The sequence below is a fragment of the Argiope bruennichi genome, chromosome 5 (genome assembly GCF_947563725.1).
Source record: "Argiope bruennichi chromosome 5, qqArgBrue1.1, whole genome shotgun sequence".
Taxonomy (NCBI): Eukaryota; Metazoa; Arthropoda; class Arachnida; order Araneae; family Araneidae; genus Argiope; species Argiope bruennichi.
In genome coordinates this window covers 33,218,180-33,238,992 of record NC_079155.1, presented here as the reverse complement: position 1 = coordinate 33,238,992, position 20,813 = coordinate 33,218,180, and the positions used below count along the sequence as shown (strand labels likewise).

Genomic DNA, 20,813 nt, shown 5'->3' with positions numbered 1-20,813 from the left:
CGACAAATATAATTTTTATTACATTATAAGCTTGTTCCTAATTACCCCACGATAAAAATTGTCTGGATTCATTGAGAATCTTATTCTGTTACTCAGAAGATAATCTAAAAAGGAAAATTAAATCTTTTTCATAACCATTATATTTTATAAATCCAAAAGTTGCATAACTCACTAGCTTTTCTTGCAAATAACTACTGTAGGCAATGAATATTGTCATTTAGAAAAGTTTTGGTTTCACTTTTTCATACTGTGACTGCAACTAAAGTAACCAAGCTTTAGAAAATTTCATTGAAAAAAGCGGGAAAGTGTTTATTGCCTTATTCTAGAGTGCCTTAAAAATCGAAGCTATTTCTCAACCCGCTAAGGTTTAAACTATGCTTACTGTAGTTATCGTTCTTAATAACTCCATTGATCCTATTAGGAAACATTTTAATAGCAAAAACATACTGTTCTTTGATTTGACACTCAGACTCAAGTCTCCGAGCCTTGTATCATTATATTAAATTTTATTCAAAACTGATTACTATTACTTTGCGATTCTTAATCTATTTACAGTGGATCTTCTTTAGATACTTTTTGATTTCGTGGATCATAGTCTTATTTGAAAATGAATGATCAGCTCTTCTCTCTTTCCGCAAATTAGTTTCTTCCTTCTCTGCAAGCTCTTATTTCACATGTCTTCACTGACACTTAACCCTTAAACTACCAACGAGTTCCACAAAATAGAATATCAAGGGTATTTTACCAATTCTAAAAAACTCTGAATATTGTCCCACTGATTCGGAGTTCAGTAGCAGCTATGGAAAAAGAAATAGCACTCACTATACACCATGCGTCAAATTGCACTTTAAAAACTATATTTTGTACCTTAATACATGCATACACGATATAAATTTATAGGTATTTAGTACAAATAATTAAAAAATAGATGATTGTAAGATATTTATTGTTGTTTTTTCTTTTATCTAAAATACTAATGGGACGCAAATGCCCCAATGCTTTAAACTTCACCCTCTTCCATAATATGATTATGATCAAATATAACTAACTTCGATAGAACTTATCTAACAAATTTTTATTGGAAAAAAAGGTTAAGAAATGGCTTGCAAAACAAAAATTAATGATTTAAGGGTTAAAATCTAACTCATTTCTGACTTCTGGTTCCTTCAATATTATTGCTTGTATGCACTAAAAATATCAAACTCGCAGGTCTTCAGCCGATTACAATCATCATAAAATATTTCTGGAATGCTACAAACACTACATGGAGAACTAATTTTTTTAAAATTTCGTTTTCTTTAGAAGGGATGGAATAATAAACTATAACATGCATAAATTACCCACCTACGGTTTTATTAGGTTAAGCTGATCAGCTGGAATCCGAAGGAAAATATTATATTATAAGTTGAGAAAATGGGTCTCTGTCTGTCTTCTGTAGTAACCATAATTATATAGACTTTTTTTATATAGAATAATAATATAGAATAATTTTGGAATATAGAATAATAATATAGAATAATTTTGGAATATAGAATAATAATATAGAATAATTTTGGAATATAGAATAATAATATAGAATAATTTTGGAATATAGAATAATAATATAGAATAATTTTGGTCGATGAATTTTTCGAAGTACGCTTCTTTATTAATAGTAAAAGCAAGTGAAAATCTTTTTATGCTTCTCGTTTTAGTGTCAACGCTCTGCAGCGTAAATCGAATTTCGAGAAATATAAATGGGAGGACAAAAGTTACTGTTAATAGGATTTTTTGAAAAAATTTTTAAATAAGAATTTTATAACATTTTTAGGGGGGTTTTTTCCGGTAAAAGCTTTTAAAAATATTATTACATTAAATAACTTTCACATCCTCCTAAAATGAAAAAGAAAAGATTTTTTTAACGTTATCTGTTTAGTTGTTGCACATATTTTTTTCTGAATCATGATCATTTTTAATATACTTTTATGTAATATTTGTAACAATACTTTTTATAGCTGTAAAGAAATATAAACAACTTTGATCGTTTCTAAAAAATATTTAATTGTGTGTGGTGGGAGGGAGTCGTTGTTGTTGTTAAATATAAAGAATTAATTTTTTAAAAGTGTTCCTCTTGCTGTAACGATTTTTAATATGTTATTTCATTTTATTGACTATTTTGTAGAAATAATATTAAAGCCATCTAAGATATTTATATATTTAATATATATCGAAAAAAATTCCTTATTTCTTCAATTTCCTTATTACAATGTTTCATTACATCTAACATGCTTTTGTAAGTGCTTATATAATACAAATAAAATGTATGCATTTTATTTGAATCAAATGTATCATTTAATTTGAATGTTGTAATAAATTGCCCTTTTTTATGAGAAATAAGCGAAGTTAACACAGTCAGTTTTTACATGGAAATGTCCTTTAAGTTAATATAATTTCATTATGTAAGTTCATGTTCACAATAAACAGATGTAAGGTCAACAAAATAACGCTACTGAGGTGTGTACCACAATTTGTCTTTTAAAAGTACTATGTTGAGAAAGCCACGATAATCTAGTTGAGTTTCACTTCATTGAAATTAAACACAATCAATATTCTATTCGTCCTTGCTAGCCACCAGTGGTGCATAATAGTCAGCAATAATTTTTTTTTAATTATTGGAAGTTTCCTTTGTTAATAATGTTTCCTCCCAAAATAAAATAGCACAAATATAGATCGATTTCCTTTTAAAAATCCACAGAAAGACAAGATATTCTTACCATATGCTATAATTAACTCAGATTTTCTGCATCTTAAGAACCTAATGAGTCGCTTTAACGAACAGAATGTGCTACATTTCCTGTTTGCAATCAGTCCTCGACATTTGGACTTTATATATTAAATCAAGTAAGATTAGTAAGTAACAAATAACATATAATATTCCTACTATTAATTGTATTTCTGCATCTTTTCTGTTATTTATACAAGAGAAAGTCAAAACTTATCTACACTTTTGATATAATTCTTTTCAGATTGCACACACTGATTTTTGTCTTTGCTTGTTTTAATTGTTATTCTGTTGTGATAATACTATAAATTTGATCCCAATCCCCCTCCCATTTTTCTTCTTACTGTTACCACGTAAAATAAAATTTTACGTGGTAATGTATTTTCTTCATATTGCAATGTTAATCTACTATGAATTTCTGCACCTTCGATACCTTCCAATTAGAGAAATCGAATTCCAGCTGGTTGCTTTTCTTTGATGCAAACTTCTAATGGAGCGGCGATGATTTATATGGAACAGAGAGACGAAAATGAAGGAATTCCGACCAAACTTTCATAGCGTTATAACAACAGTATAATAAAAAGATAAGAGAAGATAAAAGTTAGTGTACACAATGTCAGAAGAGTTATAGCGAAAGAGTAGATAATTTTGACTTACTAAATTACAAAGGCAAAAAGAATCAAAAACGAAATCTGCAGCAAAATAAGTAAAATATTTGTAAATATAAAACTTTAACGTATGTGACACAGAAATCGCTCTTATAAGAAACCGCTCTTAACTCTTAGAACTCAAATCTATCTTATTGCTAAATGGCAACAGTAAAATGTAGACAAATAACTATACGAACGTTTCGGGCTGCTTCATTGAATGCTTTTATAGTTGCACTTGATTCAATGTTGGTTAATTAAAAGAGCTTCGAAATATTATTAGAAATATTTTGAAGAGAGCTGGAATTCCATTAAGTTATAGAAAACAAGAAGAAAGGGGAAATAAACAACTGCCAAACATAAACTTTAACAAGCCCTAAAATATGATTAACCGTCAACAGATGAGTATTCGCTTTGGTTTAATTATGCCACATTAACCGTTTAAAAAGTCAATCATCTCGACGAACAAGCGGCAGCGGCGGCTAGTTTTATAAAATATTTCATGCTACAAAATTCATTTTGTATCTATATAGCTAAGCAAATAAATATTTAGAATTCAAAAATGCTAGAAGCAACGCCACATTTCATCTTGATTCCTTATTTCGGTAGAAGTATATTATTATTTGCAATCGTCATTTCGAATGCTTAAACATGCATATTCAGGGGACTCTCTATATTATAGAAAACGAACTTTCTAATCCTTTACAGATATTTAAGAATGGAAAAAACAATTAAAACACTTTTCATTGTTAAGCCTGTGCAAATGAAATGCATCTCCTAGCTTTCTATGTTTCCTACAAGATACAAATGTCCATGTCATTGTCTCACACATTTAAATAACCATTAATTTCGTATGAAAACAGAGGAAAAAACCACGTGTCACTCCCATAAAAGTGTCATTACGCTGAAAATAATGAGAGCCTTTCTTTCTCTTTAGTGACATTCGACACTGTAATTATCGGAAGACCAGACATTTGTCTTAAAACTATAATGCCGAAAACATATCCGTAATAATAGATATATTTATTTTTAATTCATTGCTTTTGGTTTTAAAGCACCATATTGTTTACGCATCTTTCACATAAACACAGGTTTCGCTAGTAAGAAATTGAAAAGAGAACCACTTGGGCGACGGTTCTGATTACATATTCCTGTGGTTGTCTCCGTACACGTGATTTCATCATTAATATTACTATTTGCATCGAATTAGTGGGTAATTTTAATCTCTGTACCTGCATGTAATCTTATTCCCCATCAACTGATATTGCTTTGGTGTGCTGATAAAGAAATGGCGACCGGAGCCAGCAAATAATGCTGCCCTATTAAATGCAGAATGCGTATCAGTTATCATATGTAAATAGCCTTCTCAACTAGCAGGTACAGCAACTAAATAAAAGAAGATATGCATTAATACTGTTCCGAATTGTACCTACCTGTTGCATTCTTATTTATTTTTTTATTTTTTTATAATGATCAATGTGACATTTTCATCGCCTCATACTTAAATAATTGACTCCGAAATTGGTTTGAACTCTTATTGGCGACCACAAAGAAATTATGTCTGCAATATGTTGCTGCGGCATTTATGCTAAAGAAAAGACTAGCATTCCTTGTGATATTAAAGCCCAGGCATATATTTGAGAGCTCAGAAAAACTCTGGGAATATATACTCACTAAATTTAGAACATGTTATGCAAAATAAAATTATTGCTTTTATTGCATATATTGAATTCAGTTTAGTTATATTAAATACTAAATTGTATAGCTTTACTCTGCTATTTTAATTAAATGTATATATATATATGAACACATAATTTACGAACCATACGTATTACACGCAAATTATGTATCGAAAAGTAATGTCTATGAGCGATTTAATTCTAGTTTATTACTTCAAAAATATGATTATTTCAAGCATAGTTAAGGGATTAACTTCCATTTTGAATCTGAAAAACGTTATTTGGGAAGCATCTCGCAACTTTGAAGCGTGTTTAGTTTAGTTTCGTTCAGGTGTATTAATGGCTAGTTTTAAAGCAACACTAGGGCTATTTTGGAACATGCCTCGTAATTTTGAACCGCGGTGAGATGACGAGGACGACACGTCAGCAGGCACCCTCTCTCCATACCACACCACACCAGCAGGAGGACGTTTGGCCCCGATAGATTTAACGTGCAAAAGACCCGTTTACACGACGATTCTTCGGTGGAATCGGGCCCCGAACCTGAAACCCTACGGCTGACGAGTCGAGACCTTACCACCAGGCCACCGCGACACAACTTGAAACGTATGTAACTACGACTATAATAACTGAGACGATATATTCTCTTGCCATCGTTTGTATCACTTTTTGACCCTCTACATTTCTGATTGAATTGGATTTCGAATTTGGAGCCTTCCAATTTGAAACCACCCATTGTTATATATTTGATTTGGATGCGTACTATACATTAGGGTGGAACGAAAAAATCGATTTTTGATTTTTAGTTTGTAATAGCGCGGAAAAGTTACCTTTTGGTGTAGATAAAATAAATTATAAAAATGAAAAATATTGGAGTAGGTCTTGAGTTGCCGTAAAGACGTTAAAGTTTCATAAAATTGATATTTTTGCTACATTTTAAAGTTATTTTACGAAATAATCAACTTTCGATTTTTAATTTGTAATAGCGCGGAAAAGTTGCCTTTTGGTGCAGATAAGATAAATAAAAATTATAAAAAATATTAGAGTATATCGTGAGGTGCCGCAAGGACGTTAAAGTTTCATAAAAACGCACTTTTTCTATCTCTTCAAGGATTTTTGTGTGCCTCAATTATGAAATAAAAAGCTTTCATTAAGCATTGCCATATGAATAAAAGTATAAAAACAGTTTTACTATTGCACTGGCATGGCACTGAGTCTTCACCGGAGCGGTTCTTATTGAGGTAAGGCGGAGATTTGTCTGCTTCCGGTGACAAGGACAGAGCAAGTTTTAAATCAGTAGCTTTACCGAGTTCAATTGAATTGGCATCTCCCCTCCGTTTATTGTGTAACTTATTTGTTAGTTTGTGCTTGTGTGCTTTGCTATGAGTAAAAAGGGCTCGGTCTAAATTAGTGAAGACAAGACAAATATCGGAAATGTTTTATTTTTGGGAAATATAGTGATTTGCTTGAAGTTGAATACACTACTGACGAATCTAGTGCTACTGTTGTATTAGACATAACCTCAAAATTGCTTCAGAGAAGGATCCTTCTGTAAGTGAAATATATGACACTTTAGTTCCCATAATAGAACAAATATGGTCAAAAGCTTCTATTCCCATTGCTTCTAGCAAAAGAATTTTACAAATGATAAAAGCTTATCATGCTAAATACAAGAATTTATTAAAGTCTAAAAACAGAAAATGTTCGTATAAGTTTAATTTCAACCTCACAGAATTTAGAGAAAAAACTAGACGTTTATTTGATACTGCTGACTTATATAAAAGAAGTGACAGTTATGGAATAAAAGTTTCTAAACGATCAATGCTCTAACAGGAAAATGGTTATATGTAATATTGCTATTGCTACCACAAGCGGTTTGAGGAAGAAAGAAGCAAGAAAGAGTAAAGAACAACAGAGAATAGTTAAGTTTAATCAAGAACGGGCATAAAATACTAGTGCATTAGAAACGATTACTGGCGACAATGACAAAGCTGAAGAATAACAGTGTTCTTTACAAAAAGAGGCAAGCCAACCAGATCCATCAAATAGACAAGAAGCAATAAAACTACCAAGTGTCTGTGCGGTTTAATATTAAGTTAAAACTTTATACATGAGGCATCTGAAGCTGAACCAAATAGTATAGAGGACTTGGTTATCGACTTTCCCTGGCTTCCTTGTCACATACAAGTAGTGGAAAGAGCTGCGAGACTGGTGGACGAGTCGGCTCAAAATGTCGGTGGTTCAATCGCAAGAGAAGGATACATAAGAGCAAAAATTGATTCACGAGTGAATATGCCAAAACTTAATTTAAAAAAACTGTTTAATGTATCAATGAAGTAAAAACAAACATTTTGCAGCTGTAACATTTATAATCATTATTAAAGATACAGAAATAAGAAACGCAAAATTGGACATAAAAATATTTTTTATTATTATTATTGTACTTTGTAATTAATAATTTTTCCCAATTGTAATGCCTATATATGTATTTAAGATCATCTTTTGTAACCTTATATGAACGAAAAATTCATACAAATATTTTATCAAAGTTTATAATTTTTTCACAAACTTTAAGCTCTTTTTCGGCAACTTGAAATATTGCTGCATTGTAACCAATATTTTTTTTTAATTGTTTTTGAAACTAAAAGCTAATTTTCCACCACTATTCCAAAACTAAAATCTAAGAAAACTTTTTAAGTCTTTTAAAAATTTCCATTTTTTCAATTTCTTTACAAATTCCAAGCTCTTTGCGGCACCTACAGATAATGTAATATTGTAATCAAATTTTTAAATATTGTTTTTGAACCTAAAAGGCAACTTTTCCATACTATTACCAAAGTAAAATCTAAGAAAAATTAAGGCCATTTTCGTTCCCCCCTACTGTACATTATTCCTACAAAAAAAAAGCAAATAAATCTATCTTTATTTCATTCTGATACTCAAGTCCACAAATTTCTCAACAGGCGAGCTCTTTCATCCTCATTGAATAGGAACAATGGCTTAATGGCAGATCCACCAAACATTTGTGGAACTTTGATACATTCGAGACCCGATTCTCTCCAATCATGAACCGGTGCATGAGTTCTGGTGTAGAATTCTATATTCTAGAAGGTCATAATTTGATGCAAATAAAATTAGTAAGAATTAGATGGCATCCTTCTAATGTGACATAATTATTATAATTTTTATTTATTTCAGATTGAGTGGGGTATAGTTTTAATTGTTTCTATTGATCAAATAGTATTATATTATTTTTTTAATATATACTTCAAATTTTCAAGTATTTCTAAATTTTAAAAAAATTTTAATCTAAGGGGAAAAAATTATTTTCACATAATTCAAAAAAACTATTTCCAATTACTTTCTTCTGAAACTTTCTTGTATCACTGATCTAATTATTTTAAATATTCAGATATTTTGAAGAATTTTTAGCCATACATCGAAATACAAATACAAAACAATTATAAGCCATTTCTTTGCAAAAATTCATGTGAAATTATAAATACAGCCTGTTAACTTTATTATGAAGCTACCTCTATTTTCAATCTTATTTTTCTTATTATTATTCTTTTTGAGATTATAAATTAATTGGAATTGAACTAAAATTACAGCATAAGAATATTTTGTCCACGGCTCTTTTATTCTTCTTAATTTTCTATTCTAAAAATTAAAATTAAAATTAATTACTTGAATTAAAGACACGTTTTTTTTTTTATTAAATCCTATGATATAGCCTTTGTTTTTCATAGAAAAAGATTTATAAACAAAGGTTTTTTTATGATAATAACCTTTGCTTCTTCCATAATATTTTATCTGACGTCGAAATTTTTTTGAAAAGATTAAACCGTTGATAATCGGGAATTTACTGCATTTGAAAAGTAGATATTCCTCAACGGAAAGTTGTGTTAGCTATCAGTAAAATATCAAAAACTTTGCTTATATTGTATGTTATTCGAGAAATCAAACTATTATTGTGGCTGTACACCATCAAGAATTGGGCAAGTTAAATGATGTCATTCAGTAAAAAAATATAATAGATCATAAAATGCATCTATAACACACATCCACAGCATGCAGACCACAACATCATGATCCTCTTATATTTCTTTTTTGAACAATAAAGTTTGTACACTAAAAGTACTAAGTTATTTTTAGAGTAAATTACATCCATTACACGGGTATTTTTTTATCATTAAATTTTGTGCTTTTATTCGAGTAGATGAAAGATATTGAATAGGCCAAAAAAGCTGAATAAGATGAGTAAAAACATGTTTACGATTTAAACAACCCTATGAGCTAAAGAAAAAATCCTTCACACTCTCAGATACTGTTCTAACCTCTAACCATTATCTGAAGAAAATTTATATCACAAATGGAAAGTTATAAAATATTTTTTATATTACTCTATCTAAAATTTGAGAGTTCGACTAATATCATTCTTTAACAACACAATAAATATGTTAAAGATTTCATGCGTTGTTTTTTTTATCTATTTAGTCTATCTATAATGCTTGTGTATGAAGATTACCTAAAAAAATTTCCATCTATAAAAATTTCATTATCTTTAATTATTTTATGATTTAAAATAAATTTCTAGTTCTTGTGCGTTATGATTTTGGCGTCTGAATTTACGCTGATACTTTTATCAACAGCTAAAATCAAATAAGACTATTATTATTCTATCTATGAGTTTACAAGTATTTAAGAATGGGATTTGCTGTTCCTAAACTTTATGTGTCGATTATGATTTCCACCTAGTGTTCCTTTTGCATACTAAGCGTCTAACATGATAAGAAAATTTTATCTGTTAATTGTTATTCCAAAGTTAGGTTCACGTATTATCATCTTAATACTACTCTATATCCGTTTTATACAATCTCTGTCTTTATTTATTCTATCATGAAATAAAATGATATAAGTTCTAAGTTTTGTTTTTTACAAATTCTCATTGCATTATATTATTATAGCATTGTATCATAAAATATTGTTATATCTTTATTCATAAATTAATTTTATTTCAAAAGTATTTATTTCATCCCAAAGCCTTCTATCTAGATAAAATTTAAAAATTTAAATATTGGACCTCGGCCAGTTACTTAAACTTGATAAAGTATTCAAGTCTGTGAATTATAATACAATTAAAATAGAAAATACAACCCATTAATGAAAAGGGATTTTTAAAATGTTAACAATCTGATTCTGGAAATTTTATGGCAGCAATTGGTTAACTAAATCCTTTTTACTATTTTGTATCTTTCTTTTTTGTCGGAAAATGGTGGAAGAAACCTTCTTTCATTAGAAGGAATTTAATGGCATAAATCTACGGTTGTGAATTCCAATTTAGTTGCTTGAGAATTTTTGAAGTTTATTGTGGGTTTTTTTTCTATTCATTAATATTTTATTGCTGAATAATTAATGAAGTACTTTATATATTGAAATAAACTATTTGATTAATGAAATCTTAGCAAATATATACATCTATTTTTTAATTTTTTTTTCGATAATTAAATAATTGCTTAATAAAGTGATAGTTTCATCAAGTCCTTTTAATGTAAATGATTTTGGTTTCATAAAACTCGATTTCTTTTATTCCAAGTTTTGAAAATCTAACTATGAATCAGAAAGAAGTTTATGAACCATTTTAATGTTTGAAATCATTAATAAGATCATATTTATCTCATTTCACTCTTTTTTTCTAATTTTTTCTAATTAGCCTTTTTAAAGTTTAAATAATGTTAAACTTTGTAAGAGTAAATAAAAAGATGAAACTGTAAATCATTAAGGATCTTGATTCTGGTAAAGTCCATTCTTTCAAGAAATTTTACAATTGTTTCTTTGGTTTTCTATATCTTTTCTATGAAGACAAATTAATTATGATTTAATTTATTATTAATTATGAATTAATTTATTTATGAATCAAATTGATTTATGAAGGCAAATTAACATTAAATCAAGAAAGAAATAAAAAGTTCTCCTAGCAAAAGGTAATGGATTTCAGTTTCATTATTACCATACATAATGGCAATTTATGACTATATAATAATTAAGATATGTTCGATCTGGTCTTTAAATCATTCAACTAATAGAAAAAAAATTAATAAAACTATTATTCCGAAAAAAATTATTGTAACCATTGCTGTCATAAGACAAAGCCTTGCCGATTTATAAATTATGTACCTTTTTTTAGCCGTTGCTTCCTGATATTAATGACATGCACGGAAAAAAAAGTTCGAAAGTCATTATAGTAAATCATGGACTGCCGTATTTGCAATTTCGAATATTAATATTTCAACAAAGTAAAATTTATTAAATGGATCTGCATCTCATATCCATTCACGCTTTTCGTCAGATAACCCTAACTAACGTATCGCTGCGATTATTTTTTTAATTTCTCCGAATGGCATTGATTTAGGATCTAATTTCTTTCTTCCAAATATCATTTGGCAGTCCATCCGGTGTCTTTTTCCCCTTGAAGACGTACGATCCTAATTTCATTACTATCACATAATGGCCTCATATATATCACATAATAGAAGATAATGATGTTCACTTGATGATAATGTCTTCTTCTCTGCATCAGGAAACGTGCTAAGAGAAATATCAAAACCAAAAGACGGTTTGTTCAGATGATGGATGCTGATAACCCTCCCAATGATTAATGGATCGTCAGCGATCTGTCAATTGATAGATACTGAAGGCAGTTCCATTCATTGAGTAAGGGCGTGTTGGTTTATCAAGTCTTTTGGGGGCAAGTTGTGCTGGTATTGCATAGAGCACACACGCTCGTTAGGCTTGTCGTCGACGATCTGGGATTGAGGAGGTGTAAGATCTTGATCTTTTGACATGTTCTCTGAAGAGTGTGAAGATTTTCCTCTTTTCTTTTCTTTATCTCCCCTTTAAGGATGTCTAACGTGTGGATTTAGAGATAATACTTGATGTCAGATCATCCATCTTCAATTGTGCACGGAAAAAAATAATATTTCTTTAGATATTTAAATATAAAAAAATGTTTTTAAAAAGAAAAGAAAAAAAGCAAGGATGGCTGATGTAGTTTTGGAAGTCTAAAGGGTTAAATTACACTCATGTAGAGATTAAAAAAAACGATTAAAATTAATGGAACAAGTAAGAGTAGAGAGAAAATTATCATTAAAGCTAGTAGATGAATGAAAATATTTTTTAGGGGAAGAGAGACGTGTAAGTTTAAATATTTATGGGATTTAAATGATCAAATAGAGATAAATGAATGAAAAATTTTTTATCCCTCGAGGAAGGAAACAAGTTACCATTCATATTGCACTAAACATCTTGAACATCGCTATCTCGACTAATAATAAAAGTGTGTGCGTGTGTGTGTGCGTGCGTGCGTGTGTGTGTGCGTGTGTGTGTGTGTGTGTGTGTGTGTGTGTGTGTGTGTGTGTATGTGTGTGTGTGTGTGTGTGTGTGTGTGTGTGTGTGTGTGTGTGTGTGTGTGTGTGTGTGTGTGTGTGTGTGTGTGTGTGTGTGTGTGTGTGTGTTTACACATTTTTACTACTTTTGAATTAGCAATATTGATCACAATAAAAATCTTCTAAGTTTCTGACTCACATTCTTATTTTGAAGTGAATTCTGTTTGTAAACATATTGTTCAATTAATTACCTTTGAAGACTACTTGTTCCGCCGGGGTTATTGGTTATATTTAAAATCATTTAATTATAACTTTATGTCCCTGATTCCCTCAAATTATTAGAAATGAAAATCGCGTTTTTTAATTGTTTTTCATATTTCTGTCCATTGTGTGGATGGATCTTCGATATGGAGACCAGTCCCATGACATCACAGCTCAATTAAAAACGTAAATTTGTGGCTCATCCATCTTCTAAATTTCACGATATTCTTACTTCACTTTTTTATTCGTCTTATAAATTACACAGAATCTTTTTTTTTTTGCTTTTAATAATGGAAAGAAACCAAACGATTAAATATTTGATGAAACAATGGAAATGGTGGTTTGAATTGCAGAGAAGCAATGTAATTTGTTATTGGAAACTAAGCAAACAGAATATTTTTAAAAATTTCCAAAATTCAAAGCAAGATTCACTTGACTATTAAATGTGAATTGAAAAGACAATTTTTTATAAATAATTTTATTAGTATAAAATTCATTTTTCTGTAATAATATTTTGGAAAATTACCTAGGAAAAATACTGACATTCAGCTCAGCTTAATTTTAATTAATTAAATGCCAACAAAATCACTTCAAGAAGCATATTTCCATGCTCCAAGATATATATGCGCCAAATTCAGCAGCTGTAAATCAAACGGTTCAGCTTGCAAAACGTCACTGCAGAAAAATAGAGCAGAATGAAAGAATTAAAACCGTGCTTTTAAGCATAAAACTGATTGACAAAAAAAAAACTATTTTTTCAATTTCTTTTCATACAATTTTACCAAAATGTGCAAATTTTAACTATATATATATAAAACGAATATATATTATTTTATATGCTCAAAAGATATTTTTCTGTGCCAAATATCTTTTTTCAACTATATTGAAAATTGTAGATTAACACGTATTAGAAACTGGGTTCATTTGGAAATAATACTTTTTTTTATTTTCTAAGATTTTATTCTTAATACAGAAAAAAAATAAAAGAAACATAAATATATAAATTGTTGAAAATATTTGACAATAATTTATCATACCACAGACTAACGAATATGAAGTTATACATGAATTTCATGCAATCTAAATTATGCAATCGTTAATTAAGAATTTTGGCGAAGGCTGACCTTATTTGCATAAGAATTAGCATTTAAAATGGACTTCCATGGGGCAGAATAAAGTAAATATTATGAAATGAGCTTCAGCTTTCTCTAAATTACTTGTCTTTGGAAGGATGCCAAAATTATAAATGCGACGAAAGTAGTTAACGAGTTGACATACTATATATCTTAACATGACTAATTCAATTCAATTATTTACAGATGCAAAGATACCAAATAAGGTAATGCGTCTGTTGTACTAAGATAGGAAATCAACAAAAACATCTTAAGTTAAATCAATGATTATAGATCTGAGTCATACCCGAAGGGTTTTGAAATTTAAGTCCATTTGTCGAGAATAGTTTTACTGTCTTGGTCAGTAATTATATAAAAGAAACTTTGTCATATATAACATCAGTTTACTAAAAAGATAGATAATAAACTTGTAGAGAGTGTCAACACGTACAGACTCATTCATCTTTATTAATATATATATATATATATATATATATTTGCAACCAGGTTGGTAAACTGTCTCCATATCTTTACAAGTTTTCATTTGTCTTGTTCAGGATGATAATTTAGTTTTATAATGAATGCTGCTATTAAAAAATGAATTATTTTCACATTGTATGTTCAGATGGAAAGTTTCTATCAGAAATCTCTTAATGATACAGAAATAAGAGTGCATCTTTAAGAAGAAACTGTAAAAATGCGAAGATCTGAGTCATAAAAATTTAAGAGAAAATGGAATTATTTAAAACAAATGCATGGTCTATAAAGAATGCACTGAAATCAAATGAAATTGTTGCAAAAATTCATGCAGTACATTTGCTCCTTTTTTAAATAAAAAAGAAACTATCAAATCGATCTAGCTATTGATTATTCATATAATCTCAATAATATCTGGAACATCGAGCTTTGTTTGGTAGGATTTTATTTATTTATTATTTATAATTATTTATTATTATTATTTCGAAAAAATCGTGTTTTTAACAGAAAATATTTAGATACAAATTACACACCTTTTACAAATGATTATTTTTCAATCTTATCTCATCTTTCATCCATCGCGCTATCTCACGAAATTTTGAGGTACCAGTAGATTATCATCCTATGGTAACAATACAAATGCCACAAAAATTTAGGAAATGACGCTATATGATATTGTCAGCATGAAAGCAAATAGAAATAAGCAGCAGTTTTATAACTAACTATTAGAGGTAGTTATAAAAAATTGGGGGCGGGGGGGTTGTTTGTGTGTGCGTGTGTAAAATCTCGTTTTTTCAGGAAAGTCACCTATATAGATAAAAAGCAAAACCTTATCTAAATATAAAATTTGATCCAAATCGTTAAAACCGTTTCCGAGATGCACAAAATAAATAAATTTATATATAGATATACAAGAATTGCTCGTTTAAAGCTATAAAATGTGGGGTTAAAGAAGACCGAAAGATTGCTTCATGTTTTAAAACTAATCTAATCATTATTTTTATCAGTATTATTCAATCAGTATTCGATGCTGTTTATCACCTCGTCACGGACTAGTATACTAGCAGCACGATAATAATTCGGGAGCACGAGCTTTCAGTGTCATTTAAATTAAAAGATTACATCAAAATTATACCAAATCATACGGTAGTAGATCGGCGTGTCGTGGCTCAATGATAAGTCTGCATTTCACACTTGAACACAAGCGGACAGTTTTCAACTCTACAGCAACGATTCGCTGATTAAAATGACAGCTAATAAGTTTAGCACAGAAAACGTGAGCAACAAATTTAATGAGGCGTGTTTAAAATATAATTATTCTTCTTTTTAAAGATACAATCACAGTTAAGAATAAATAATAATAAAATATAAGAAAAATTTTTGAGATTTATTTAACTTATTAAATTGAATATGTCCGTCGTCTCTGTTTAAAGTACTTTTATAAATTAATTTAAATGACTTTCTAAACAGGCTACTTGAATTCAAACACTCGGTTTAATTCTCAAAAACAATGTCCCGTTTAAAGTAGCAGTCAAAAAATTTAATATATACAAAACAAATGAGAGACAAATTTCAAATGCATTCATTTAAATCCATTTTAAAGTACCTTCTCGAAATAAGTTTATATTTTTGACTCTTTCATTTCAGCGAATTTTCCGAATATTTGCTCTTATTCAATTGAATCCCATAGTAGTAATGTAACATAGTAGTAATGTTCAATTGAATCCCATAGTAGTAATAAACGTATTAAAATCATATTTAATACGTTTAACACCTTTAAATTGGAGAAAGAAATGCTAATGGCCATTATTTAACATATTTAAGTGCATTTATTGTCTTTGTCCATGCTTCTTTGATTGCCACATTTGAACGGTTATACTAAACAACTACTTTTATTCATTATAAATAAAAAAAACTAGCTACCATGTTCAGAACAAGCAAAGGCAATTATCTTATTATTATACATAACAGCTTCCATTCGACGAAATAGTTCACTACTGAAGTCTTTTTTTTTCTATTTTATAAACAAAATGTAGTTAATTTTCAATTCTCTCGATTAGTCATATATCAGTAATCATAATAAAAGCAATTTTATAGATGTATAGGTTTAAAAAAATTATTTTTACATAATAACTTAAAATGACTCGCTTATTTTCATAAATCATTTTTTACGATTTCAAGTCACATACAAATATCAAATTATCTAGCCTTGAATCTCTGGGGGGGGGGGGGGGAGTGCACATTAAAAACAAATGTGCGAAGAAAAACACTTCACAAATCATTTTCCCGCTTTATCTTGTTAACAATCGAATGCATAAGTGATTCAAGTGAAATTGAATTAGCGATACGAATGAGCATTGCTGAATTTAAACATTCATCTAAATGTCTAACCAAACTTTGAAGTGTGGAATTATCTAAAACATTATGTCGGTATTCATATTTTTATCCTGTTTTCATAGCTAGACATGATAGTTTTTTTTTATATTCCCATGGTTCTTAGTAAAATGTGCAAGCATCTATAGATAAGTGTTCATGTTCTGTTTAAATATGCGGAATTATTCAGCGTCTTTGTTATCTTTAGCATTCAACATAATTTAAAAGCTGTTCTATTTAAAAAGTTCTTCGATAGCTGTTATTTCTTTTATCGAATTCAATTTTAATAATGCAGAAGTGCTATCAAGAGTATTTTTCAAACTTCTTATGCAGTGCACATTCTCTTACAGTATGGGTGGTACTTCTCGTAAAGTGGGGGGGGGGTCATACAAATTCTTTTGATAATGAATATACGGGACGTGCATTATTGAGAAAATTATTGCAAGATAAATCATATCTCTAATTCATAACTCCGCATATTTCCAGTAAAGTGTTATTATTTTCTCGTATATGAAATATAGCGAAAATATTGTAATCGTCAAGAGATTCAAACGAGATATCGACGGATCTCCACGTTCCAGGTCTTCCTGAGTTCGAAAAGCACATTTATGACATTACATCTGTTTGAATGCTTACGAACGCTTTGAGCTAAACGGATAAAATTTAAGATATGGTTTTTACACCAATTTTGTAGATTTTTATCAAATTTTGAACGAAATACATTCAAAGGAAGTCTGAACGAATATAAGTTTACAAGATCACTTCAAACTGAAAAAAAAAATCTATAAAGATAAAATTTGGTACCCACTTTCAATATCTAAGGTAAAGATATCTAATTAAATTGAGATCAGATGAATGAAGAGGTTAATCGTCAGTCGGTATGTAATTTCATAATGCTGTTATTTTTATAACGTGATAATTTAAAAACAGAGTGATTTAGACATATGAAATTTAGTATGCGATTTTGTAACTGCAATTGAAGCTCTCTGTAAAATTTTGATTTCAATCGGCTGGAAAAAAACGCATCTAACACACAAATTTGATTGTTGTTGTGTTGTTGTTGTCGTGTCTATGCATACAGTGCCAGTGCAAAAGATTAGAGTCCTCCAAAAGCCTTGGTGACAAGATCTGCAAATTCTGGAGCCCGATGGCTATGGAGGATTTCGATTGGGTCACAATTCATTGCACTATTCACAGAAGAGGGGTGCCATTGCCTCCGAAAAAGTTGGACTTCTGCCTGTTGGTCCGCGAGAGGTATTCACACAAATAACCGGGTACTGATGCTAAATGTTAAAGATTAATCGATAGATTCAGTAAAAAATGCTAATTTTATGTCAAAGATCTATATTCCGTAACTATTTTTTACCAATGTAATGCAAGGTAATAGCGACTCTTCGGTTATGTCGAGTGAGATAAATAACACCATTATTAGAGAATATGCGAAAAAGTTTTAAGGACACCACCCTCACTGGGGGAGGGGTTTTCCCCAGTGGTTCCGATGAAAGCTCAAATTTTAGGTTGCCAGTAAGATAAAAATATATATATTTTATTATTTATTGAACAGCTGTAAAATATAAATTCTTTTCGACTTTTATTCTCATTATTAAAATATTATTAATATTTTGACTACTTTAATATTCAGCTTGTTCTATTATTCTATACATACATTCTTAACTGGCCGAATAACCTCTGTCAAATCGAATTAGTGATATAAGTATCTATTTAGACAAATTTCTAATTATTTGACGATTCCAAGAATTTCGATCTGTGAACATTTCTGTAATTTTTTGTATTAGTAAGTGATCTAATGAAAACGTTTTTGTTAATGAACTCACTTGATAATTAAGTGATCTTTCTTATTGTAATGAAAGAATTTTTTGTAATAAAACCGATCTTACAGAGTTTTCCAGGCACAATATGAGAATTCTGAAACCTAAAAATACAGCAAGCTATAGGAAAACGAAGAAAAAGGAAATGATTTCTAAATCTAGTTGGGAAAGGCATTTGCCTAATTATTAAAAATTCTTACTCTAGCAATAATTTTTAGATAAGATAAAATCATAGTACCATGGAATGATATGCAACGGACGTATATTCATAGTGAAGTCGACTTTTTACAAACCCTTTGACAATTACGTCACATGCAATGCCTAAATAGATATTGAATGTGACGTAACTATCGTACGTCGTAACAGACATAAACTGTCGAATGAATTTTTTTCATCTTATACTAAAGGTTTTCTGTGCTTTTCATCTGGATTTACAATGTGAAAATATAAATTTGAAACTATAGCTACACTAAAAGAAAAAAAAGCAGCGATTAAATAAAAATATGCTTGATAGAAAATACCAAAAACTTCTTCAGTTCATTATCTAGATAACAACTAGATATTTTTCGTTTAATATTTATAATGTTTATTTGTATAATAATAACAATTACATTATATAATAATAACATTCATAATACCTGTATAATAATAACATTGCATAATGCTTATATAGTAATAATATTACTTAAGTAATTATAAATAATTATTTATTATACATAATTTAATTCTTTTTTTATGTATGGTTGATTTGAGTTCGCGATTTTTCCTATAATAAACAGAAATTATTTTTACTTTCGTTAGTTTTCTGCCTCGTTGATAAAATTTATATTTCTGATAACAATTCTAAAATCATTCCAGCGCGCATGTAAGCGCACTTAATTAAATTAATTAATATTTAATTTGCACCCTGCTTCATCCCCGTTACTCAACTCCTTTTCCCCCAGGTAGCCGGGAGGCGTCGTACACGTACGCCGTGACGTCTGCGGGCGTGACATACGCCATCACGCAGTCGTGCAGCCGGGGCAGCCTGTGGCAGTGCGGGTGCGACACGAGCCGAGACGGCCTGGTGGACCCCAAGGGCGGCTGGAAGTGGGGCGGATGCAGTGCCGACGTCCGCCACGGCATGAAGATGAGCAGGCAGTTCATGGACGCCCGTGAGATCGAAGGGGACGAGAGGTCCCTCATGAACCTGCACAACAACAGGGCAGGCCGGAAGGTGAGATTAAAACAGTTATATTTCCTCTCAGGGTGAAAATGATTAAACGCAGTACACAAGAAATTCACAGATTTCAAGTTTTCCCTTATCTTATGTCAGATGCTAAATGAACTATATAAAACAGGAAAAAAAAATTATCTGTATGCCAGATGTTAAAGGAACTACATAATGAAGAAAATATTTATCTGTATGTCAGATTTTAAATGAACTACATAATGCAGAAAAAATGTATGTGTCTGTATTTTGTTAGAGAAGTCATTTTAACAGCACAGTGGAAACCACATAACGATAGCAGTAATCCAGCAGATATTGGATTAGAGTATAAAAGAAGATTAACAAAAATCACTGATTAATATAGCTTCATTTTTTTAAAAAGAATTTTCATGTAAATTCTATGTTTACTGCATAAAATATATCGAATTACACAAAAAATTATATATATATAGTATTTCAAAATTCCAATGTTTGCATCACGCCATGTCAATGACTTGTTTATCCTTTTATGTTCTCCACTAACTCTCTTGAAAAAAATACAGGATTCTACAAGGGCCCAAATTGGCGTAAAACCTGAATATTTGAATTTTACTAGACATGACACATTATTGCCTTTAATCGCATACACAATCGTATTGTGATTAAAATTGAAACTTTAATACAGCATTTATTTTTAACTATCCATATCTCTTATTCTGTATTCCATTACCTCATTCAATTATACAGACGCTAGAAGTACTCTTGAATTTTTATTATTGACTGATTCTGATTAAATGATCAGTAAGGAAAATATTCCGAGCTAACATGCATCTACCATATTACAACGGAAACATTCTGAAACAAACAGGATCAAAATAAATAACCGAATCACAATAAAAAGAAAAAAAAATCCTATTAGGTGAAATTTACTTAAACGCAATCTGTCGAATATGGAATGCCCACTTCAACATATTTGCACACTTCTTATTTTATTTGTCACTAATTACAAAAGAGTCATTTCATTCCCTTGAGACGCACATCAGACGGGCCACACCACTTTTATTTTGAAATCCACTGCACATCTTCAAGTGGGGGGAGGG

General features: G+C 29.9%; 1 protein-coding gene across 1 annotated transcript in view; it reads left to right on the top strand.

Annotated features, from left to right (window-relative positions):
* Positions 1-20,813, top strand: part of LOC129968641 (protein Wnt-7b-like) — a 193,363-nt gene that overhangs the window by 154,630 nt on the left and 17,920 nt on the right. Inside the window, exon 3 of the mRNA XM_056082736.1 lies at positions 19,469-19,740. Within this exon, the coding sequence (XP_055938711.1) occupies positions 19,469-19,740 (272 nt within the window). The remainder of the gene's footprint in view (positions 1-19,468; positions 19,741-20,813) is intronic.